This window comes from Mustela nivalis, assembly GCF_964662115.1.
Source record: "Mustela nivalis genome assembly, chromosome: 12".
Classification (NCBI taxonomy): Eukaryota; Metazoa; Chordata; class Mammalia; order Carnivora; family Mustelidae; genus Mustela; species Mustela nivalis.
The window spans coordinates 4,068,051-4,093,855 of record NC_139031.1 but is presented as its reverse complement, the minus strand read 5'-3'; the positions used below and the strand labels follow the sequence as shown (position 1 = coordinate 4,093,855).

At 47.1% G+C, this 25,805-nt stretch overlaps 1 protein-coding gene across 6 annotated transcripts in view; it reads left to right on the top strand.

The window, feature by feature from the left end:
• The window catches only part of LOC309845441 (uncharacterized protein), a 304,001-nt gene that overhangs the window by 170,501 nt on the left and 107,695 nt on the right, over positions 1–25,805 (top strand). Inside the window, exon 4 of one of the 6 annotated variants that reach the window (XM_082693411.1) lies at positions 9,823–10,328. The exons of the other annotated variants lie outside the window; for them this stretch is intronic. Within the exon in view, the coding sequence (XP_082549537.1) occupies positions 10,289–10,328 (40 nt within the window). The 5' untranslated portion in view covers positions 9,823–10,288. The remainder of the gene's footprint in view (positions 1–9,822; positions 10,329–25,805) is intronic. 6 annotated transcript variants of the gene reach the window in all.

Below are 25,805 nucleotides of genomic sequence, written 5' to 3'. Positions count from 1 at the left end.
ACTGATACCGCCATGTGCTATTCGGGGAACTAGTTTCTTGTTTCTGGTCTGGTCTCCTTCCCTCTCTCTCTCTGTGGCTTTGATTGTCCCCACCCGCCGGCCGGCCGTGTGCTGCGTCACAGGAAGCCTCCGGGGTGTGTTTGCAGAGACGGTTTAGTAACAGGAGGTTTCCACGACTCTGGGGCATACCTTGTCTGACTCCCCTGGAAGGCCCTGGGTCCCGGTGGGCTTTCTGCGTCCCCAGGGGAACCTTGCCCCGACCTCCTGGCCCTGATCAGACTCTGCCTGGTGCGGGAGAGGCAGCCCCTTAGCTGTTCGCTTACGGGGCGTGTTACTTGGCAGGACTGTGAGAGTGGGGCGGGCACGGAGCTAAGACGGCTGTGTGTCTTCCGGGTTGCGTGTGTGTGTGTGTGTGTGTGTGTGTGTGTGTGTGGCTGCTTTTCATCTATTTTTCATGCAGTTTGATTCAAATGAGGGAGCCTTTATTTCTCTGATGAAAAGGAGCCCTCCTTTGCTGGGCCCATAAGCTTTCTGTCACCTTCTCTAGGCCGTCACATGGTACGCACTTTCCACAATGGTATTAATGCCTTCGCAGAAATAGAATCTCTTCCAAAACACATCAGCCTTCGCTCACGTCTGACGGGGAGCTCTGTTGTCAGAAGTTAGCGTAGGCTTATTTTTCAGGATAATACTTCCTCGAAGAGAGCAATAGTTGAATTAGGGTGAATTTAGTTGAATTATTTCGTCGAGTTGCTGCGTTTCTGTTTTCCCCTTCATTATTGAAACTCCTCACGTTTCAGCCCAGAGTTTTCTTTATGACATAAAATGACAATAAGTAACTGATAACGGTGATAATAAAATTATCACTCAACAACTACCAGCATGTGTTCGTGTGGCCCCTTCACCTTCTTGGGGTGCCTTCACAGGAGGCACTTAGTTTGACCCTCGTAACAGCTTTCTGAGGAAGAAAAAGTTGGAGAGGTTGAGCATTTGGAGGTGAGGAACCCAGACCCAAGGAGGCTGAGTGACTGTCTCAAGGTCACTCAGTAACATAACAAATCATCGTTGCTCCAACATTCAGACGTCAAATGTCCTCCATCAGAAAAACTAACCAAACCGCATCTTTGCCTCTGTTTTCCCCAGCCACTGTCTTCTCTGTTTTCTCTCAGGCTTTCTTTTTGAGATAGATTCTTTGGGACATTAATCTGCATAACTCAGGAAACACACAGATTAACCATTCCCAGAGCAGACATTGTATTCTCCATGTTTTGCGAACATTTCTGGAACAAGGTGTTTCCTGATAACAATGACCAGTATATATCTTTGCAATTCAGCTTTACTGGGGTACACATTATATACAGTAAAATTGACCTTTTGGGGGGTGCACCAGCTCTATGAACTTTGACGGATGTACCCAGTTTGTAATCAACCCGTGTAACCAAGTTACAAAATGTTTTTATCACCCCAGAGTGAGGACATTATGCTAAGTGAGATAAGTAACACCAACACTGCATGGCGTCATTTACACTTGGGGTCTTACAAAACTGAACTGGGTGGCGTCGTGGTGACCGGGGGGTGGGGGAAACAGGGAGATATTGGTCAAAGGGTACAAACTTTCAGTTACAAAGTTACCAAGTTCTTGGGATCTAATGTACAAGATGGCCATTGTAGCTAATAATACTGTGTCGTGTCCTTAGAAGTTGCCGAGGGAATAGATCTGCGGTGCTCTCACCATGGAAAGGGGAACGGTAATCAGAGGAGGGCATGGAGGTCATTGGTTCGCTGTCGATAAATGTGTCAAATCAGCACGATGTACGCCTTGGACTTACACCATGTTCTATGTCAGCCGTGTCTCAGTGAAGCTGGGAGAAAGTTAGAAAAGGCAGGAGATTAAAAATTTTAACTGCCCTGAGTTGTTCTCCGTGTTTGTTCTTGTTTGGAGCCAGAACTCACTATACATTCAGGGTTTTCAACCCATTCTCTCTGGATGACGGGCTTAGAGATGACCTGCTTATCTCGCTTTGTATTAAGGGATTTGAATCCCCTTTGACTATTACATGTTTTACCTCGAATATATTGTGTGGCAAATTAAAAGACATGCGCGCCTGTGAGGTTTTGTTCCGAGTAACACTGCGGGTTATTATTGTGTGATATGACTACAGAATCTGTTTTGTTCTAATAGAAAACCCACTTGGGTCTTAATAAAAAAGAGAAAAGCATGATAAATGCCATCTAAGAATTCGTATCCTCCGCCTTGAGTGACGGCGAAACAACTTGCTTTCCTTTCAAAACTCACTGTGTTCTTGCTACCACCTCGGCTGCCAGGTTAATGCTGCTGTTGCTTTTTTATTTTATAGGATTTTTATTACGTCTTTATACATGTCTTCATATAATGATAAAGATTGTAGAAATTTAATCTTTGTAATGATAAAGATTGAAACTATCCATAATGTTCTTTAACAGAGGTAGTACATTTCAGACAATCACATCACACCAAAATACTGAATACGTTCCTAATCCAGATCCCGGAACACACAGGCTTCAAGTCCGCGCATGTCTGACTTGATGCTCCTGGCCCTGCTGCGATATTGGAGCTGCGTGAAACAGCTCTGTCGTCCTACGGGGTGCTCAGCACCTCCGGTTCCCACGCAAGCCAAGAAACTCACAGAAACTCAGAGAGAGGTAGTTGCCAGGGGCTGGCCTGGGGGAGGAAATACAAAATTACTAATCAACGGGTATAAAATTTCAGTGATACAAGATGAATACATTTCCAGTTGTGTCCTCTTTAAGGAATGGTTCCACAGAACTATCTAGAATTTTTTTAAAGTCTGAGATCCGGTAACGACTTTCTGACATCTACAAGGAGAGCTATGAGTTTGAGAGGGAAGGAAGTTGAAAGTGAAAAATGCTATTTTCTAATCCTGGAACAGAATAGTTATGGGGGATCATTTCCTTGTGAAACATTTCTAAAATGGCACTACACCAGGAGGAATGCATGTAAAGTTTCAGAGCTAAAATGGATGTCAGTGACTAATCAATGGTTTTTGAATGATGAAGGCTTCTTTGAATGAAACGATAATCTCCTGTGTGGGAACCAGACGTGCTGAGCGCCCCGTAAGGACAACAGACCTGCTCCATGCGGCGGCCCTCCAACATGGAGCAGGAGCCAGGAGCCTCCAGGCAGACGCACGTGGACTTGAAGCCTGGCTCTGCCTTTGGTAGCTGTAGGATCCCAGGCGAGTTCCTTAACCTCTTCGAAGCACTGTCTTCATCCGTGAAGCGAGGGTCGGTCGTTACCCCTACTGAATCTGGGGTGAGGATGAGCACTAATGTTGCGAATTCCCAGCACTGCGCCTCACCTGTAGGAGGTGCTTGAGAAGTGGCGCTGGGTGGAGTCAGCACCTCACCACCAATACAATAGCCAGGAGGCTTCAAAATAAATACAGAAAATAGTTTGACCTTTATATTAGAGTTAACTGTTAAAGGAGAACTTTTTCTTTTTTTTTTTTTTAAAGATTTTATTTATTTATTTGACAGACAGAGAGATCACAAGTAGGCAGAGAGGCAGGCGGCGGGGGGAAGCAGACTCCCCACTTAGCAAGAAGCCCGAATCGCGGCTCCATCCCAGGACCCTGCGATCATGACCTAAGCCAAAGAGGCTTTAACCCACTGAGCCACCCAGGTGCCCCGAGGAGAACTTTCGAGAAAAATTGTGTCAGGAGACCTAAGCAGAAGAAAGGTTCCTGAGATTAGGTTACTTTTATGGACACCATGTAAGAGTCATGGATTTCTGTTTAATGAAAAGTGTAATATGACATAATCAAGAGAAGGAAAAAAGATACTTTCAAATTTCAAAATGAGGAACAACCTTAAATCTTTACACAAAGCAATCAAAAATCCAAATTAAAGAGTAAGCAGTAGAGAGGGGCCCGTAGAAACAAACCAAGTACTGGATTCAAAGTGAGTTTCTGCAGCAAAGATTTGAATCTCAGCCTACTAGAGGAAAAGAAGCAGAAATCCAGAAGAAAAAAGTCCTTTCCACACATCTGTTCGTTTCTGCTTGCCTTTTCTTCCAAATGCCGTGAGATCTCGAGGGCAGTGATTTTAATTAAGTCTTACCATATGCAAGACAATTCTTCTCTTAAAGAATGTGGACTGTAGCACAGAGGAGCTCATCTGTTTAAGCCGTATGGTTAACCCTGAATTTTAAACTTAATCCAAAGCTTCTGAAAGGACTAAGATTTTATCTAAGTGACATTCTCTGTACTACCCCAATGAGACAGAAACTATAGTTCTAGTTCAAGGGACATACTTACCAAAACGGACATGGTGAAACACCTGCAAATATAAAGTTATTCTTACCTTTAGAAACATCTGGCATCAGTAATGTCATTTTATTCTCATGTCCCATCCATTTTGTAGATGACAGATCTAAAAAGCAGGTGTCATAGGGGTGGTTCTATGATGTGGATTTCTGTTTAAATTGCAGCTTGCTCCAAACCAATGCCCTTTTCTACTTCTCTGTAATGAATCTGGTCTTAGAGTTCCTTTGACTTTCTTTTTCTTCAGACACGGCTGTCTTCCTTTCCCTCTCCCTGTGCACCCTCTAGAGGGGGTTGGGTCCTGTATCCCATTCATTACCGCTCCGGCCTTCACTAAGACGCCAACAGGGACAAGGCCACAAGTGGTTGTGATTCTAAGATACATTTACATTTTGGGGGGTCAGAAATTCTTGAAGACAGAAATATTCTTTAGTGTTTTTCATTGAAGTTGGTTAGATTTGGGGGATTTCCTGAGAGACGGGGAGAGGCTGGCAGGTCAACAAAGCAGGGGAAGCTTCACTGTGAATGAGCTGAGGAGAAATTATGGACATGGAGGGCATCCAGGCAAGGTACAAGCATGGGATCCACAGGTGTGCATAGACGAGTGGGCAGGGACACAAGTCACACTGAAGAGTTGACCTCTTGCCTGCAGACCAGCTGGGCCGCTGGCCTGCCCTGAACCTGCCAAGACCCAGGGCAAACCAGTCACAAGTCCCTGGAGACACAGAGTGTCCTTATGGTGTTGCGTCTTTGACGTTCCTGGAATGGGTGTTGGGTCCCAGTGCGAAGTCTCCTTGTGCCATTGAAAGTAAGGCTGGCCTGTTGGTGCCCTGGAGTGGAGCCTGCTAAGCCTGTTGTGTAACCCACCTCATGTCCCACACGCAAGCTCATGGCCGCTCTCTCGTTAAGGCAGAAAGCAGCAGCAGGTGGGACTCTCGGCGGTTACCGGTCATTTGTTAATGCATGTGAGTGGGTAACCACAGGTTGCCGTACACTTGCTCACCTTGGTTTCTCTGGGGATGCTTAGTTCACTCAGAGAGGATATTTAACTGTGGAAGAAATGGGACTCTTTGAGAACGCTATTGAGAGAAATGTTCTTAATGTGTTCCGGTGCCTGAATTTATGTCGAAGAAATACTGCATCAGTACAAAGAGGATGCAATGAACAAGGGTGAGGTTCTTGTGTTGGAGAATATGATTGCTGGAGTAGGCAATCCAGTGCACGGGGGGAGAGAGACGCGGTGACAGTCTTCTGGAGCGCCGAGCAGAAAGGCTGAGATGGGACGTGCGGCAGAGAAGTGGCTGCCAGAAGATCGGTTTATGGGATTGATTATAAAAGGGGAGTTCAGGAAAGAGGGAGGAAGTGAGAAATGGCAGAAGAAAATGTCCCCGAGTTGCAGAGAGATGGACACTTGAGTTGAAAGGGTCCATAAACAGTAACCGACAAGAGCGGAGAAGAATCCAGTAGCTGGACACATCCTCATTAACATGTGAGGAATCAGGCATGGAGAAGCTCTGAAAACCTCAGGGAGGATAGAAGCAAGAGCAAACAGCTTTTCTACAAAGAAGAAGGATGATGTGGGTGTGAAGCCTCTTGTGGGTGGTGGGGGCGGAGGGGGGGGGCGGGAAGGAGACCAGTGCTGCTAAGCCAGAGGGAAAAGACTTAAAACCTGGAAGTCGTTGCCAGTCAAAATAGTCAGTGATAAGGTAGAATGAAGGCCTTTCCAGTCATGTAAAATCTCGGAGCAGTTTTTCTCACGTGCTCTTTCGCCACAAAAAATGACCAAGACTGTGGTCCCGCAGCACGCGCGTGATTGCAAGAGCCGTGGCTCCCGCAGACTCAGGGGCTCGGGGCCAGTTCTTCCAGCTCTGCGGGGAAAGTTTAAAGACCGAAGCAAGGAAGGAGGTGAAGAAATTGCGGATCTTACAGACAAGTGATGTCAGGACTTTGTTTTTACCTAAAATCTCCAGGAAAACTGGAATAGCTTTCGCAGGAAGTTATCCCCGCACATTTGAAGCAAACTTAAATGTGGCCAGAGTCTCGGCAGGTCCAAGTGGAAGGAAAGACAATTCGCTTATGGGAGATCCTTGTAACAGTTTATTTTGGGTGGCCCCGTTCTGATGGTGTGGCCGACCCCCACTCTCTGCAGGGCGGCTGGCCCTGGAGCGGCCCGGTGGGCTGGAACCACGTGGGTTCACTTACATGCGGATTTGGTTCAGTAAACGCAATACGGTACTGGGAATATATTTTCTCTTCCTTCTGGTTTTCTTTTTCTTTTCTTTTTTTTTTCAGATTTTATTTATTTGAGAGAGATCACAAGTAGGCAGAGAGGCAGGCAGAGAGAGAGGAGGAAGCAGGCTTCCCGCTAAGCAGAGAGCCTGATGCGGGGTCTCGATCCCAGGACCCTGGGATCATGACCTGAGCCGAAGGCAGAGGCTTTAACCCACTGAGCCACCCAGGCACCCCTCCTTCTGGTTTTCTTAATGACATTTGCTTTTCTATAGCTTCCTTTATTGTAAAAATGCCGTGTATATATAATATATATATATTATACACACATATATATATATAATGCACGTAACTTACAAGACAGGTGTTAATTGGCTGTTCATGTTATTGGTGGGACTTCTGTCACCACTGGGCTATGAGTAGGTAAGGTTTTGGGGGTCAGGAGTTATACTTGGATTTTCGACTGTGTGTGCGGTGGCTGTTGTTCAAGGGCTGACCCTGCGCGGTCGTGCGGTAGTCTTCGTACCATCAGGGTGGGAAGGGGTGCCGTTTTGATTTTTATGTTTTATACAATTTCCAAAGGCAGAACGGAAGACAACGTTTAGGTATTGTCCTGTATTTCCAGTTATTGATCTTTATCATTGGAATTATGTTTCTGTGTGGCATTGGGAAGTGAAGTGAAGGAAGAAACGGTAGAGGCATCAGATTCCTTATTTCATGGAATGGATAGTCCAGAGATAACCAAGTTGGGGGACTCAGAATTATGTTCCAGAGTAATCAGTCGCAGGAGGGAGGCAGAGATGACGTTGGGAGAAGGGCCCCGGGGAAGGAAGAGTAGAAGGGAAGACCGCAAGCTGCCATCCCGCTAGGGAGGTGGCAGGCGTTGCTTAAAATGCATGAATCAGGGGCGCCTGGATGGTTCAGTGGGTTAAAGCCTCTGCCTTCGGCTCAGGTCATGATCTCAGGGTCCTGGGATTGAACCCCGCATCGGGCTCTCTGCTCAACAGGGAGCCTGCTTCCTCCTCTCTCTCTCTGCCTGCCTCTCTGCCTACTTGTGATCTCTGTCAAATAAATAAATAAAATCTTTTTGAAAAAATTTAAAAAAATGCATGAATCAGAAATATGTGACAAACACACCCTTGAGGGGCTAGAGAGGGAGACTCCTTGTGTTCCAGACTCCCTCCAGCCACTCAGTGTGGGGCTGCCTCCCAGGGTCGCCATTGGGACGGTGAGCTACTGTGCGTACATTCCCGTGCTCTCGTACACGCGGTCCACGGCACACAGGGTCCCCATTCCCAAGCAGCATTATAAAGATGAGGTGGTCCGGGGGTGACCTCTATCACGCCGAGTGGAAACTGTCAGAGCAATCAGCTTTGGAACACGCTGAGCGAGGAGGTGGGAGCAAAGGCAGAAGATGCTGGTCCTTTACTGTAATGTCTGTGTAGGGTTTGAGTTCTCATCATGTATGTGTAATAGTGCGATTGTTGCAACATCGACTATTTCTTTGGGTCTTGAGGACATGAGTGTGTAATACTGTGGGGACTGGAGAGGTGCATGTGCCCTGGTACTGGGCAGTAGGGAGCAGAGGGAACCTGCTTGCTTCATCTTGCAAGAAATAAGTGGTAAAGCAGGAATCAAAAGAAGTGTTTTGTTCTCTGAGACCAGAGAAATGACAGGACAAAGGCAGAGGTGAAGATGACGCAGTGCCCGGTTTCCCCTCCCCTCTCCCCGCATCAGGACTCTGGAATTGGACACATTTGCTCCGCCACGTCCTGAACGTGGATAGCATGGCTCTGGGCAGATGGCGAAGCCCGCGGCCGTTCTGGTGGCTCGGGGGAATCTGGCCGAGAGGCTGAAGCTGAGTCGTATCTCACACTGTTCCAGAAGGACCAGGGCTCACCCCTGATGCTGCTTTAACTGCAGAGAATGAGACTTTTGGTCCTTCTTGGACACGTTTGCAGCCCCGGAGACCCAGTCCCTCCGGAGCTGCTAGTGTCCCTCGTCGCGTCTCTCCTTCTCCCCTTCGCCCTTGCTGACGTTTCGTGGACTCATGTTCCCCTTAGATGCCAGTGAGAGGCTTCAGAGGTCATAATCACCGTTTGTTAGGCCACAGGCAGTTCATAACTTCCCAGTGGGATGGTTGAAGTCACACTTCACAATTCCCACACCATCGGGAAATGCCAGCTAGAAGGTCCTCTCGCAGGAAATGCTTCTTCCCCGACACCAAACGAGTGGGTGGTGAGGCCTGCTGTTCGGGGCCATGGGCCATCCTCCAGGGACAGGAAGAGCCCGTCCGCAGCTGCCAGACGAGGAGACGTGACTCCAGAAACACGGCTGTTGAGCCTGTCCACAGCCCTCCGGGTGGGAGTGCGCAGCGCATCGTCGCGAGGACAGTCCTCGGGCTTCTGCGCCTTCGGAGTCAGGATGGGAAAGTTCCCTGTGGCTGGATTGTCCAGCGCAAGCCCGTCCTGCTTCCACGGGGTCAGAACCGAATCCATTTTCCTCACATGCTCCTGTACCGGGTGAGACAAGGGCCTCACCTTCCCCTGCCTCTGTGTGCGTGTGCGTGACATCTCTGACCGTGGATCTTCTCGGGCCAGTGGGCTGGACCCTTCTTGAGGCAGGACAGAGAAGAAGAGAATGAGTGGGAAGGGAGGGAACTGGCTCCAGAAAGGGGAGGTGTGAGAACGCGGCCCAGCCATCAGTGGCTTCACGGATCCCACAAAGGTTGGGCCCTGCCAGTTTTGTCTCCTTTATTGCCAACTTGGATCTAAGTCTTCTCTTCTGCTGCTCCCCTGTCTCCATCCGTCCTCACCCCCTTTCTTTAGCTTTGTAGGATTCCAGATTAGATGAATGATAGATATCGGGAAAATGAGTAAGGAAATAAAAAATTCAGAAAACTCCCTGCTGTATTGTGTTGGGTTGTACTAGGGGCCGAGACTTCTCACAACGTTGCCTGCGCTGCTGGGCATTTTTTTCAGAAACAACAGATACAGCTGATGGCAATAGATTAGCAACGTCCCTTTCTGGCAGCGGTGGTGGCAGATCCGGCTTTCGGGCTAATCACATTAGTTCTTCTCTGCACACAGAGAAGTCAGAAGCAGTCATCTCTGGGCTGATGAGCAAACGCAAACCCTCATGGCGTGATGCTATCCGTCAAGAAGTGGAGACTGCGAGGGTCCTACAGACGTAGAATTTGGGTATAATAAGCCATTTAGACAAACAGCGGATATGGATTTGCTAGATCTGTTCTCTTTTCCTCATTCCACAGCCTCTGTGAGGAGGGGTTCCATGACCTCGCTTTACAGACACTCAGCCTCCTGGTTACTCCTGCCTTTCCCCAGTGGAGAAGGTGACGAATGCCCGGAGCTAGAGGGCCGTTACTGGGCTTGTTGGTCCCCCACACATTCACAGCACCCCTGCTCCTGAGCTGCGTAGTAACGTTCGCCCACGGGGCTTGGTTTCTACAAGATGAGACCCGAGAGTCAGCGAAGACAAATGAAGCCTTTTGTAAGACCTGTCCTCGCATTAAAAAATAAGAGGGTATTACCCTTTTGAAAAGCAAGATTTGAAAAGCAGGATTTGAAAACCAGTGAAAGGCCTGGACAAACCTCACTCCACCCTAAACTTGTTTACGCCCGAAAGTGTTATCAACCGGCTACTTCTGCTTCTGTAAAAGTGCTTGCTCAACGCGCCGGCTAACTACCTACTTTCGCTTCTGTTCGAATGCTTGCTTGATGCCCGCGCGGGCTCCCAACACCAATCAACCAACACCAGGTATGATTTTTTAAACTTGTTTGTACTCCTCCCAAAACTTGTCTGTACCTGCTTATAAAAACCCTGCATTTACTCTGCTTGGGACCTCTCAGCGTCACCGGCAACAAGTGCACAGTGGTCCGGGTTCAAACTCGTAATAAACGACCCTTGCTGTTTGGCTTGGACTTGCGTCTCTGGTGGTCTTTTAAGGTGGGCATACAACGCACTCGGCATTACACCAGGAGCGTGCTCAATTGGAATCTGACCTTGGATGGACTCGGGTGTCAGGTGGGAATAATATTTGTCAGTGAACTACTCTGTCCCCAAGGGAGTATGACCAAAGTTAGGCTGAAGTTGGAAAATGCAGCAGGGCATTTTCAAAGTGAGGAAACCAAATAGGGAAAAAAATGAAACATTGGAGGAAATAAAATCAGTGACAGCATTCCCTCTGATGTCTGCGTGTATCCAACGGGCATTCCCGGAGCTGTTTCTGTGCCAGGCCAGTTACCATAACGAATGGCTAAGCTAGCAAACAGTGCTTTCATAAAAAGGTTAATGAAAAAGATGTTCCTGCTTCTACTGAAGTAGTAACTGATAATTAAATCTTTTGTGGTAGATTCCTTGTTCTCATTTCTTGCCTCCTTCCCTCTGACGCGTGGTCTCCCCGTGTGCCAGAGTGCAGAGGGCGTATTTCTTGCCCTGTAAACAACGTGGGCGTGGACACTAGCGTGGGTCAGGGGACTTGTAATGAACTTGCTGTGCGTGAGCGGTGGGCTTGGTCTCGTGTTCCCTGGGATCCATCGTGACAAGAACATGCCTCCGAAGGCTGTGGTCCAAAGAGAACGTAGACACAATGCAACGGAAGGAAGGGCCTGGAGCCGACGCCAGCTCACCCCCGCCTCCAGCAGGGTGCTCCGCGTGTCCAGTAGCCTCACCAGTAAAAAATGCAGAAGTTTTAAGCAACTTTGTATTTTATAGTGGTGTGTTATGCTGCTTCACTGTAGCTAATACAACCTTTAGAATTAAATCAAAATTAATTAAGCGATGGACATAATATAAAAAAGGTAGAGTTCGGGGGCCAGCACACTGACGATGCACGGTTGGTCTTAATGAACAACAACAGTAACTTTAGTTTAGAAATGATTCAAAAGCCTTCTTGGGGCACCTGGCTGGCTCAGTCAAAAACGTGTACGAATCTTGATCTTGGGGTCGTGAGTTCGAGCCCCACGTTGGGTGTAGAGATTACTTAAATACATAAATTTTTTGTTTTAAAGAGAGCCTTCTCTAGCTGAAAAAAAATTATATGGGGACAAAAAAAAAAAAAAAAAAAAAAAAAAAAGAGAAAGAAAAAAAAAGGGGAAAGGAAAAAAAGGCACAGGGAGAGGAAACATCTCCAAAGAGGCACATTTTACCTGTCTAGGAAGCATTACAAGAACCCATTAGCTGGGAAAAAAAGAAAGAATCCATTAGCTGTCCTTGGAATTCTCACGTGTTTACAAGGTGGTTTCCCTGGCTGTCAGTGGACATTACCCACTCTCCCTTTCTGACCCACTGGGGTCCTACCTCCCACTGCCACACCAGCATCTGTGCCATCAGCGCTCACTGGAGCTGCTGCCAATGTCAGATGTCAGAGGGCTCGTGTCTACACTGACAGCCCTTGCCGTTGCCAGAGCTGCTGGAACCAATTCTGCAGACATCCTGTCCCTTCCATTTCTTACTCGGAGATTTGTGGTTTTGGCCATCCAGGCCAAGGATGTGTTGATGCCAGTCAAGGCTGCAGAGAGAGACATTGCATTATAGTTGGGTTCTTCTTTCTCAGTCTTGGGCAATGCCTGCTTGATGAAGTTCTAGAACCTAGGTGAGGTTCGGTGGGCTGAGGTGATGGAGCTGATGACCAAGAAAGAATTCTTGAGACATCTTTGGTGCACAGTGGTGGTTTATTAAAGCATGGGGACACGACCCGTGGGCAGGAAGAGCTGCTGCTCAGGACTGTGAGGGACGGCAGGTTCTGTACCCTGCGGTTGGGGGAAGGTGAGGCGAAGGGAGGTTTCAGTGGAGTTTTCATATGCTAAAGAGGGCCTACAAGGTGCCAGGATGTCCCAGGCCTGCCGGAGGCCTTGCCCTTGCTGCTGGATCAATGTTGTCTTTAGACCAGCCATTAGCATTAAGATAGTTGGGAGACTTTTTGGTGGGGTGTCACAATCCTGCTATCAGTCGTCTTTGTTAGTGAGATTTAGGACATTTGTAAGCCAAGGGAGACTCTGGTCTAGCAGGATTGTGAGCTCTGCAAGTTAACTATTTGCTTATTGTTCATGGCAGTCAGGGCTGCCTGAGGGATGCTACACACATGACTGAGGGGGAGGAATGGAGAGGGGGGTGAGGGAGGTGCAAGGCGCCAGCTTTTGCTTTGTCTTCAGCCAGCCTCGTGCTCCCTCATCACGCTCATTGGGAACTCAGCTTGAGAATTTTCACTTTCGGCCCAAGTGAGTTCTTCACTAGGGATCTCCTTAATACTTCTGGGAGAACGTGTTTGCAGGCTGCTTCTCCAGCCTCTGGTCATGCCGAGGGCCCCCAGAGTGCCTGTCCCAGGCTGGGGTCCCAGCCACACTGGGACTTCCGTACCTCTTGGTTTTCTATAACAAAGGATGAAAAGAGGATGGAGATGCGACGGCCCTGCTGGAATTAATACTAAAGCGAGAGAGAGACGGAAGAGCTGAGGGAGAAGTGATCACACGGCCTGGTGTCTTCTCCGCGGGCTGAGGGAATTCAGGATGCTTCCCTGACAAGATCTCCCTGCTCTGAAGCCCATGGACATACATGGGGATGTATTATGGGTCTGGATGGTTCTAAGAGTGAAGGTCGATACTGATGAAGTTCTAGAACCTAGGTGAGGTTTGGTGGGCTGAGGTCCGGAGCCGATGACCAAGAAAGAATTCTTGAGACATCTTTGGTGCACAATGGTGGTTTATTAAAGCACGGGGACAGGACCCGTGGGCAGGAAGAGCTGCTGCCCCGGGTTGTGAGGGATGGCAGGTTCTGTACCCTGCTGTTGGGGGAAGGTGAGGGGAAGGGAGGTTTCAGTGGAGTTTTCATATGCTAAAGAGGGCCTACAAGGTGCCAGGATGTCCCAGGCCTGCCGGAGGCCTTGCCCTTGCTGCTGGATCAATGTTGTCTTTAGACCAGCCATTAACATTAAGATCTTTGGGAGACTTTTTGGTGGGGTCTCACAATCCTGCTATCAATCGTCTTTGTTAGTGAGATTTAGGACATTTGTAAGCCAAGGGAGACTCCTGTCTAGCAGGATTGTGAGCTCTGCAAGTTAACTATTTGCTTATTGTTCCTGGCAGTCAGGGCTGCCTGAGGGATGCTACACTTATGGAGGGGAAAGGGTGAAGAGGGGGTGCCAGGCGCCAGCTTTTGCTTTGTCCTCAGCCAGCCTCCTGCTCCCTCATCAATACCAAGGTCCCAAGTTTTGCAAAACTCTGAAAAACTGGGACCTAGCCTGGAAGCAGGAGCATGGATCCCAGCAGGACGGTGACCTCAGGGCCAGCGCCGGAAGATGAAGCTGTAAAACGGACGAGAGAAGAAGGACATTGGCAGGGACTTTTTAATGCTTTGAATTACTCTGTTTTATGCTGCTGGTGCATGGTTTAATGAGGAGGTTTCTAAGGATCCTTGTACCTCTAACTTGCGATGATTCTATCTAGACATTTAATGGAAACTTTCCGTTGCTTTCCTAATGCAGCTGCCACATGTCTGCTGTTTAATGGGCTTGCTTTATATCCTGAATATCCCGAGGAGATGGAAATAAATCAGCTCAAGTTCTGTCTACTCCATCAGTCGAAGAAGAAAAGAAAGCGGCATAAAATTGCAAGAGAGAGTGGAAAATTTTCTTGCTCTATGGGAAAAAAATGATGATTGAGCTGAAATAATTAGCAGAAACTCTCTTTGTGTAGCTAGGAGAAACCATGCAGAAAGCAGAAGAGGGGCACTGAGAGCCAGCCACGGACTTGGGGGGTCATCGGGGCTGGATGCTTAAGTTTGGGGCATCTGGACTATTTTCAGAGTCACTGGTCAATCTCCTTTATTTTGCTAAATTCCAACTTTTATTTACCTCCCAGAACTGGTCTTTCTAGTATTTTTATGGAGCAAATCTGATTATAAAAACTTTATTTTTCAGGGTTTGGCTGAATTCCTTTGTGGAGGCCAAGAAAAACAGGGCTGTACTCCCCTCGAGTCTAGCCCTGACATAAGTACAGCCATCTTGGCAAAGCAAAAGCTGGCCCCTTGCACCCCCTCTCCTCCCGCTCCCCTCCCCTCGGCAGTGTGTGTGACATTCCTCAGCCACCTCTAACTGCCCTAAAAGGAAAACAAATAGTTAACTTGCAGAGATCACAGTCCTGCAAAACAGAAGTCTCCCTTGGTTTACAAATGTCCTAGAGATCTACAAACAAAGAAGCTATCTAACAATAGCACAATTTCCAGAGGCAAATAACTCAGTTCCTCAAGCCCTAAATAAAGTTAAATTTCTTCTAAACCCAAATCTCACTAACAAGGACGCTTGATAACAAGAATGTGACATTCCACCAGGAAACTCCCAATTGTCTTCATGCTAGTGCCTCATTACAGGGGAAAATGGCCTTGGCTTGATAGTAACCAGGCCTTCAATATCCTGACAGTCTTCTTTACCCTGAGAGCCCTTCTGAACACCCCCTTTGTCCTCACCCACCATCGAGTCCACCCCTACACTGCCTTTAAAAACTCTGACTATAATCTGGCTCAGGGTCCAAGTCCCTACTCCGCTGTGTCGGGTATACTTGGGCCCAGGCTTCAGCTCGTCAAATAAACCCTCGTGTGATTGCATCGGTGCTTGGCTCCTTGGTGGTCTCTCGGACGCAAAAACTCGGGCATACCACCTTGTGTTGAAGATTGTAGTAAAATCTCATCCGCTCAGACCAGAGGCTTTAAATCCGTTTTCAGAAGCAGGTTTGCTCCTTCCTTATTCAGAATCCTCTAATCGGTGATCGGTAGACCAGGGGATAGACTGAGAGCTGTTTTTGTTCCTTCTATAAAAAATACTCATGATAATGCTCAAACACCAGTTAATACTCAAGCTGAGACCACAAAGGGAATGCTGTGTCTCTTTATTAAACTAAATTAAGAAATTCACGTTAAATCTCTTAAGCTCTCCCTTCGGCACAGCAAAAACTGCCCCCATGTTATTAAATAGTTTATAATACTATATATAATACTATATATAATATATAATATAATAATATATAATTATATATATATAATATATATATAAAATAGTTTATAATTTTTTTGGTCACTTCCAATGAGACTCGTTTTTCACCCTGTAATCAACTAGCCAATATTTATTGAGGTAAAACTTGGCACAGAAGGCACTCTTGGGACTACACAAAGAGTCTGCCCTAAAGGAGATTAAACTTTGGTTGAGGAAACCAACCTCATTAACGTGGCTCTCAGTAGTTAAACTGTGCCCTTGGGGATTGCCCCTCCTTAGAAGGACACAGGATTACAAATGACAATGAATTTCCTCTGTCAAACTTAAAGTTCAAATCACATGAAAAGCCCTTGAAAGAGATCAGAAGTGGGGAAGTGGGGCTCAGGGTTTTTATCCCACTCTGGGAATTCCAGGGTATTTATTTCTCTCTGTGGAGTCTTGTTGTGTCCCTTGACCCTACAAAAGTCCTTGCCTTCTGGGCCTTGGAAACCTCTTCCTTAGCAAAAAGAAACTTTCCTCAAATTCCCTAAAACTCAGTGTTCTGGTTTTGATGAAGACCCAGGTTGGTAGAAGGACCTCCCTGTTATGAGTAACACAGATGGTGGAATTTTAGGCACCATGGGGCAGCAATAGCGGAGTAATAATTTGGTGAGGACCCCTTCATTCATGTCACTAGGCAGTCAATCTGATTTGTTTACACCTTATTGTAAACTTTGAATCACTGAAACCCAGTGCCATTCTTAAGTAAAAATAATGTGTGTCCAGCAAATGGAACAGATTTTTAAAGGAATTGCTCATGATGATTTAGTGAATTTCAGGTTTCTATTTCATAAATAACAAAATAGAAATTAGGAGCATGTCAGAACACATTAATACTCACACACAGATAAAAGTGATTTTATTAGAACTGGTAAATTATGCTTACTTAATTCAATTGTCATGCCTGGCACTTTGCTATATATCCTGCGGGTTTTTACTCCCTGGATGTGTCACAGTTCAGCAAGACAAACATATTGGGTAAATGATACAATAGGAATGCAGTTATGGGTCAATAAATCTTGTTTTTCTGTGTTCCTCCAGTAGACCTTGGCTCTCCTTCCCCTGCCATATTAGGGCAGCTTTGTGAAAATGGGACATTAACATCCATGTGCTCTCTCATTCCCTCCCTCTGTCTGTCTCTTTCCCTCTGTCTTTTTAAGGCCAAGTGGGAAAATAAATGAAAAGGTAAGACATCCATCAGTGAACTTTGGATGGCAGACTAAAGGAGACTTGCTGGTTAGCTAGATGGCACTGACCCATCTGTTTTAGTTTCTGGCGAGAGGAAGTCTGATGGGGCTGTGCGAGCTCACAGTCACTGGACTTCTGGTCATGTCCTGCAGGCCGGATCTCACAGCACTGGGGACGGGGCGTGGTCCAGAAAACAAACACACATCAGCTGCATTTCCATTACTGGACCATCCAGATGGAGGCAAGACTGAACGAACAGATCACCACCGGTGATTCAGGACCAGCGGTGTCTGAGACCTGTGGGAGCCCGGGGAGTGGGACTTGGACCCTGAAGGGCTCATCCAGGTAGAGATCTTGATCTCAGTCCCTTCTGTCTGGCAAGAACCATCTCTAACAAAATTCAGGCACACCCCAGCCAACTTCTTGAGCATCTCCAGCTCTGCACAGGGTTCTCCTTCCCTCCTTGGGGCTCAGGGCACTTCCCTACCCTGGGGTCCTTCACCAGATGGCCCCTCCGTGTCACTGCCGTGTCTCAGAACTCTTCTTTCCTCTTCTCCCTGGGAAAACACCTACTTCTATCCCATTTTCCCAGGGTCCCTGTCTACTAGATGATAAAGGGATGAAAATAATAATATTAAGTAAGAAGCTATTAATAAATTATCGATTCTTGGGAACTCCATGCCTTCATACAATTAGAATGTTCCAGATCAGGTGCCTTTGATGAAGTCCCAGAACCTAAGTCAGGTTCGGTGGGGTGAGGAGGTTCGGAGCCGACGACGAAAGAAAGAATTCTTAAGACGTCGTTGGTGCAAAAGGTGATTTATTAGAGCACGGGGACAGGGCCCGTGGGCAGGCAGAGATGCGGCTGCCGCCCCGGGTTGTGAGGAGTGGTTGGTTATATACACAGGAGTTGGGTAGGTGAGGACAAAGGGGTATTCAGAAGGGCTATTGGGGCAAAGAATACTATCAGGATATTGAAGGCTTAGTTGTTATCAAGTAAAGACAATTGGGAGTCTCCTGGTGGAATGTTACATTCCTGCTATCAAGCATCCTTGTTAATGAGATTTAGGTTTAGAAGAAATTTAACTTTATTTACTTTTCCTTCCACCTCCGCCTCCTTAGGTTTTATGGAGGGGAGGGTGACATTTGGCTTGAGAAACTGAGTTTGTGTCCTTGGAAATTGGGCTATTGATAAGGTAACTTCTTTGTTGTAATCTCAAGGACATTTGCAAACCAAGGGAGACTCCTGTTTTGAAGGATTGTGGTCTCAGCAAGTTAACTATTTAACTTTTATGGCAGTCAGGGGTGCCTGAGGAATGCTACACCTATGGAGGGGAGCGGATGAAGGGGGGGGGGGTGCAAGGCGCCAGCTCTTGCTTTGTCCTCAGCCAGCCACCTGCTCCCTCATCACCTTGACCATCCTCAGGGCAAGTGGGGAGATGAGTCCTTTGGGAGACCTTTAAGTCTGGCCTGTGGGTGCTGCCATGTGGAGAGACGTGCTTCCACTGGCCCGTCAGAGCTCCTTCTGGAAGGCTCCATTCCCACCTGCAGCCCTGCTGGGCCTGCCAGGACAGGCCCTTCCAACTTTTCTGAATAATCACTCTTTTGAAAGCACTTTCCTATTATTTTGCATCCCCCGCCCCCAATGATAAGGGGAGGCATTTTCTCCTTGGGCAGCTTGGGGGAGGTGAGGTGACTTGCTGACAAGCGATCTCATAGGAATGCACTTAGGAGTAAATAAATCTCAAGCCTGGACATGAGGAGCAGTGACTTTACTCCGGATAAATGGGAACAGAGCTGAGGCAAGGTCCAGGCCTCCCCAAACAGCATGAACCTGCTACCCATGCTGCTTTTCAGGAGACACAAGCCAACTCTAGCACTGATTTTCCTAGATTTTTCTAGACTTCGGTCATCAAGTTCTGAAAGCCGTGAAAGAGGGTAGCCGGCAATGGTGGGTGGAGAAATTATTGTGGTTATCCAGCTTAGCTCACCAAAATAGTCAAATATGCGTTTTTTTTTCTTTTTTTGGGGGGTAGTAATGTTGTGCCCAGATTCCGAGACCCCCCCAAAGACGACCACCAGAGTCCAGAGTCAAAGCCAAACAGCAAGGGTCGTTATTACGAGTTCGAACCCGGACCCCCGCGCACTCGTTGCCGGTGACGCTAAGAGGTCCTGAGCTCAGGATCACAGCACTTTTATACTCTATTTTGGGGAGGCAGGGACTTAGCATACATCATAGTATCTCGTAACAAATCACTACATAGCGTGGGAAAATCAAACAGCAACTCTATAATATGACTGGTGTGCTACAGAGCGGGAAAAAGCTGAGAATAGATTGTTGGTTAGGTCACAGGGCTGTCATTCTTTAAACTGCTTAGTTGGCGCTGCTAGGGCACGTGCCCCCTCAGGATTGGCCGGGGTCTCCCTGTCAAGCCGCGGGGTGCCAGATGGTTATTATCTCCCGTACCCAAAGCTGGGTGGGGGGTCCGGGGCAGTTACTTTGTCACGTCCAATTCTGGGTGGGGGTTTCTCTGGCGCCAGATGGCTGTTATCTCTCGGCCCAGAGCCGGGTGGGGGTCCGGGAGCGGCCACTCTGCGAGGTTCGATTCTGGGCAGGGGTTGTGTGGTTACAGAGGGTCTTTAGAAAGTTTGCTGGTAATTTTCCATCTCCTCCTGGGTTAGCAAGCGAAGGTACAGAAGCAGAAATAGTGGTTATGGTTGTAATTTAGGCATCTCAGTAATTATTAAGAGCCAGAATTCTCCTGCTTTAAGTTTTAAAGTTCAGTGAAACTTTTCCCTGGTTTGTTTAATTGTTTCCATTTTACAGATGACATAATTGAGGCTTAAAGTTCCCAAGTGGCTTGTCCCCGATGACTCCACTGGCCACAGGGGGCCAGCCTTCCTGACCCAAGTTTGTGTCCCTGTCACATGATGGTGTGTCTTTGTTGCTTGGATGATAAAGTGAATTCAAATTATAATACCAGGTTTATATAATATGTAATTACAACACCTCAGAAATTCAAAGTTCTATGTAGCAGAAACACTAACTACACACATTTACTGGCACATTAGGTATTGGTCCCACAATCCATCTCCATACTGAAATATGGTTGAATGTTTAGAAAATGTGGCAAATAAACTGAGAGTTGTTTTCTGGATTGAGAGATGCCTTTATAGACGATGAGTAAGAATACCGTGGCAAGATACATGGAAGGTCTAGGTGTAGAGATTTAAACATTTCAGGAGCTTTACAATTCCCTCCTCCCCCAGCCCTCACCAACTCATTCAGCAAACAGAGTGGGCATTTTGTGGGGCAGCCTGGGCTGGCAGAGAGGGGGCAGCACGGCCCCCCTCCAGACTGCGTGCAGGTGGGAAAATGCTGTCAAGTGCCCGGACCTCTGCCACGGGGCACGGACGCAGCTCAGCGGGACCAGTCCTCGGGATCCTTACTGGGAAAAAAATGACAGAATAAATTCAGTGCCCTCCGTGCATCAACTCTGCACAGCCTACTCACAGATATCTTAGCTACTCCCTTTGACTTTTTCTTTTTCTTTCTTTCTTCTTTTTTTTTTTTTTTTTTTGCCTCTGAGGGTTTTGTTTGTAGAGCAGTGAGATAGAATTTGGTGAGAAAACACCTGGACTCTGCGTCTGGAGGCCCAGCTTGATGCGCCTTTGGTGGCGGCCACTTAAATTGAGAGGCAGGATAGCAGTGGTCAGGAGCCCAGTCTTTGGAACAGAGCGCTTTGTATAAATCCTGGCTCAGGGGCTCGTGATGTGACTTCCGTCATGTTGCTTTGTCAGTCTAGGACTCAGTTTCTCCATCTTTAAAATAAAGGCCGTGGGGCACCTGGGTGGCTCAGTGGATTAAACCCTCTGCCTTTGGCTCAGGTCATGATCTCGGGGTCCTGGGATCGAGCCCCGCATCGGGCTCTCTGCTCAGTGGGGAGCCTGCTTCCCTTTCTCTCTCTGCCTGCCTCTCTGCCTACTTGTGATCTCTCTCTGTCAAATAAATGAACAAAATCTTTAAAAAATAAATAAAATAAAATAAAGGTCATCACAGGACCTAGCACCCAGGGTTATCGTGGGAATCTAAGGAACTGAGAATCGAGTAGCAAGTCTCCATCTCGGGCTGGAGCGTATCCAGTGCTCCTTCCGAATATGGAGGTTATTTTTTTTTTAAATTTATTTTTTATTTATTTTCAGCATAACAGTATTCATTATTTTTGCACCACACCCAGTGCTCCATGCAATACGTGCCCTCTATAATACCCACCATCTGGTACCCCGACCTCCCAACCCCCTGCCCCTTCAAAACCCTCAGATTGTTTTTCGGAGTCCATAGTCTCTCATGGTTCATCTCCCCTTCCAGTTTCCCCCAACTCCCTTCTCCTCTCCATCTCCCCTTGTCCTCCATGCTATTTGTTATGCTCCACAAATAAGTGAAACCATATGATAATTCACTTATTTCACTCAGCATAATCTCTTCCAGTCCAGTCCATGTTTCTACAAAAGTTGGGTATTTGTCCTTTCTGATGGAGGCATCATACTCCATCGTGTATATGGACCACATCTTCCTTATCCATTTATCCGTTGAAGGGCATCTTGGTTCTTTCCACAGTTTGGCGACCGTGGCCATTGCTGCTATAAACATTGGGGTACAGATGGCCCTTCTTTTCACTACATCTGTATCTTTGGGGTAAAAACCCAGTAGTGCAATTGCAGGGTCATAGGGAAGCTCTATTTTTAATTTCTTTCTTTCTCTTTTTTTTTTTTTAAAGATTTTATTTATTTATTTTACAGAGAGAGATCACAAGTAGGCAGAGAGGCAGGCAGAGAGAGAGGAAGGGAAGCAGGCCCCCTGCTGAGCAGAGAGCCCGATGTGGGACTCGATCCCGGGACCCTGAGATCATGACCTGAGCCGAAGGCAGCAGCTTAACCCACTGAGCCACCCAGGCGCCCCCTATTTTTAATTTCTTGAGGAATCTCCACACTGTTCTCCAAAGAGGCTGGACCAACTTGCATTCCCACCAACAGTGTAAGAGGGTTCCCCTTTCTCCACATCCCCTCCAACACATGTTGTTTCCTGGCTTGCTAATTTTGGCCATTCTAACTGGTGTAAGGTGATATCTCAATGTGGTTTTAATTTGAATCTCCCTGATGGCTAGTGATGAACATTTTTTCATGTGTCTGATAGCCATTTGTATGTCTTCACTGGAGAAATGTCTGTTCATATCTTTTGCCCATTTTTTGATATGATTGTCTGTTTTGTGTGTGTTGAGTTTGAGGAGTTCTTTATAGATCCTGGATATCAACCTTTTATTTGTACTGTCATTTGCAAATATCTTCTCCCATTCCGTGGGTTGCCTCTTTGTTTTCTTGACTGTTTCCTTTGCTGTGCAGAAGCTTTTGATTTTGGAGATTTTTACTGTTGATGTCCTAAGCTACAGCTTCCTTAGCTAGAAGATGCACAGGCAATCCCCATTGAACTTTCTCTTACAGGCTTATGCTGAGGGTCATGGAAGGAAAAAAAAAATAGTTGTGATTTAAAGAAGAATTTTAAAATGATGAAGAAAAAAAATTAAAAAATGATGAAGGGATGTTTGTTAAGATCATTATTACAGCATCCCTGTCCTCTCTCTCTGTTCTGATTTAGAGAGGAGTGCAGAACTGAAAGAGCGAGATGGGTCAGAGTTCACGGACGGTTCTTGTCCAGCCGTAGCCCCCTACCCTAACCTAGTGCTCCCTAGTGAGCCATGGCCAACCCCCATGGTCGTGTGGGCGCTGCCAGACTGAAAGGCTGGGAATGATGGGCGTGTATAGCAAAGGAAAGATGAGAAAACTAAAGTGGGGGAGTCCCGCTTACGCTTCAGTCCGTCCTGGAAGTCTGTGCTGCCCCTTTCCCTCAAGTGCTCAGCATAACCCGCCCCTCGTCACTCTGGGCAGTTGGGCTCTGAGTCCTTCAGCCTGACGAGCACAGTCCTCCCTGCACACGGGATGAGACGGACCAAATGAGCCTGTTAATATTCAGCAAAATACCAATAAACTCCTTGTTCAATGTGATTTATTTATCATATTGATCTACCCTCCGGAGCCAAGAGCAAATGAAGTGCTTGTGTTACCTTGAAAACGCAATACAGATAAAAATCAAACTGTTATCTTCTGTGTACTTGGAAGATTAATTGGAAACTATGCTTTCGGTGTTCGGTTTAATGTGCCGAACGGTTGTTTGGGGGAAATCGCGGCCTTTGGAGAGCATGGCAGCGTTTATCAGAGGCTTCTCTGCATTCACACTGTCTCATTAACAATTCTGCGGGAGTTTTTCTTCTGGAAATAGTGTCAGCAAATTGGTGTCATCTCCTCATCATCCGCTTACGGCCTATTTTAGCGGCCAGTTCACGTACTGCCAGGTGTTTATGATATATGCATCTTGAAAGAAAGCCTCCTGCCTGCAGGCCCGAAAGAGATCTGGGTAGAGATGGTGGCCAGCTCGAGGCTTCCGTAGTTCAGAGTGTGCAGAAATCACACCGAAACTCACAAACTCACACCCCCGGCTTTTCCCTTAACTCCCAATCCACCGCGTCAGCGCTTTGAGAGATGGCGGTCTTAACGTTCAGCCGTGGGTCCACGGGAGATTTTAGTTCAGAGCAGTCCGAGCTGGAGGCAGTGTCTGTGTCTGACGCTGTCACCCCCACAAAGAAAACCAGGTGAGGAGGAGGGAATGGCTGGCCTTCGTGCTGGGCAGGTAGCAGTATCCTGAGAGCCGGGCAGGGCTTAAAAGGGATCCTGAAGGTTCTCCGAGCACCTGCTTCGTCCCAGGCGCCGTCCAGGTGCAGTGGACACCGGAGACCACCACCCTGGCTGGCCCTGCAGGATCCCTGGCTCTGCTTCGCGATCGGGGCCGTGGAATTGAAGATAACACTGAGACAAGCTCTCTTCTGTTTATTTAGGGAAATTATGACACAGGGAAAGTTTGGCTCCAGGGCCGCTGTGTCCATTTTTGTGTTTCTTTCACATTTGCTGGAAACCATCGTCCCACCTGGTGCCCAGAGCCCCGGGCTGCTCTGTGCTTGTGTGGGTTCCACACTCTGTGCAAGCGTGTACATGCACATGCAATCACACACACGCACACACACCCTCTCTTCCTGTGTTCCAGACTCTAATCATTTCCTTCTCTGTCAAAAGCACAACTTGGGGGTGAAGAAAAAAAACATTCAATCAAATGTCTTCACTTAAGCTTATTCCTGTTTTCTAGAAACATATTTATTAATTTAAATGATAAGTCCAAATCTGAGGGGCAGCTGGAGGGACCCTGGTGGTCTGTAGAAGGGCCAGCCCCCGGCAAGTCTTCGAGAACACACAGCGGTCGGGTGTGACGGTGTTCTCAGCCTGGGCTGGGTTTTTTCAGACCGCTTTGGGATAACAAAGACATTGACTTCACAGCAGAAAGATTTGGGGGGTTCTCTAGAGACCCAGGGTTTGTTCTAGCACCAAGACAAGAAAAGCTGCTTTAGAATGTGCGGGACAGGCCCTCTGGTGTGACCTCTCTGGCATCAGGAAGGTCTGTCTCCTCTGCCTGCTGTTAGTCCCGGATGGAAGGGCAGGGCGATACTCCCCTGCATTCAGATCTGTGGCTCTGTAGTACTGATTCCTTCGTATTTATTAAGATTTGTTTCTTTGTGTTTCAGCACGTGATTGATCTTTGATTTTAGAACCGTGTGACGTGTGCCCAGAAAGAATTTCCAGGTGCCGCATTCTGTGCGTGTCCTTTAGAACGACCTTGCGATTTGATTGTTCAACTTCTGTTCTTCATTTTCACTTTTGGGGGTGCTTCATCGTATAAAAATCACTCCTATTTTAGGTTTGCTGCATTTTCCATGTTATTCTTTCACTTTTAATTTGTTCCCTTTGAAGCGACATTCGTTCCATGCCCGTTCAAACCATGTGAGTTTCCGGGCGATCCGGCTGTCCTGCTCCGTGGGCGGCACGGGGCTTGGCTCCGGCCATGAACTGTCCACTCTCTCTGGGGTGGCGACTGTCCCGTCTGTCTCCTACATTATTTTCAATCTCAGATTTTAGAAATGTCTCTGGGCAACGTCACACAGCGAGGTGTTAGGTATGTCATCCTGGATGAAAACCATCTTTTAGGTGGGAGTTTTAATCCAACTACGTATCTTGTGTCGGTTTACTTTATAGGGGCCTGAACCCACAACCGTGCTTTGTGCCTCCTGTTTATTTGACTTTTGCTCATTTGTCTCCCCCGTACCCTTTGCCTATCGAAAATGAATCAAATTTCTATAGTTCCTGTTTTCCCTCCACTGGTTTTGAAGTTATACATTTTATTCCTATTCTTTGTAGTGGTTAAGGTTAATTTTTTTTTTTTTGTTTGTTTGTTTTTTTTTTTAATTTTTTTTTTTTTAAAGATTTTATTTATTTTATTTGACAGAGAGAGAGATCACAAGTAGGCAGAGAGGCAGGCAGAGACAGAGGGGGAAGCAGGCTCCCTGCTGAGCAGAGGGCCCGATGTGGGGCTCGATCCCAGGACACCGAGATCATGGCCTGAGCCGAAGGCAGCGGCTTAATCCACTGAGCCACCCAGGCGCCCCAAGGTTAATTTTTAATTAAAAACATTTTTTTGATCACACACTTTCTGAAAAGTTGCAATTCCAGCACAGAGAGCACGGATGCAGCGTCATTATCTAAGACTGACAGTGTATTCCCTGCAAACAAGAACATCCTACGGGACCGAAATACGGCCGTGAAAGTCCGCACAGCACTGTCCTGCTTTGCCACCGTCTGAAGCAGGGACCTCATTCTGCTTTTACTCAATGCTCCAGTGATTTCCCTTATAACGAAAGGGTCCAACTTGGAATTGCAGATTATTTAAGTTGTCATATTTCTTTAATTTGGAAGTATCTGTCATTCTTTCCTTGACCTTTTTTTTTTTTTTAAAGGTTACCCATTGAATGGGTTATTTATTTATTTTTTTTAGGCTCTTATTATTTGAGAAAGAGAGAGAGCGCATA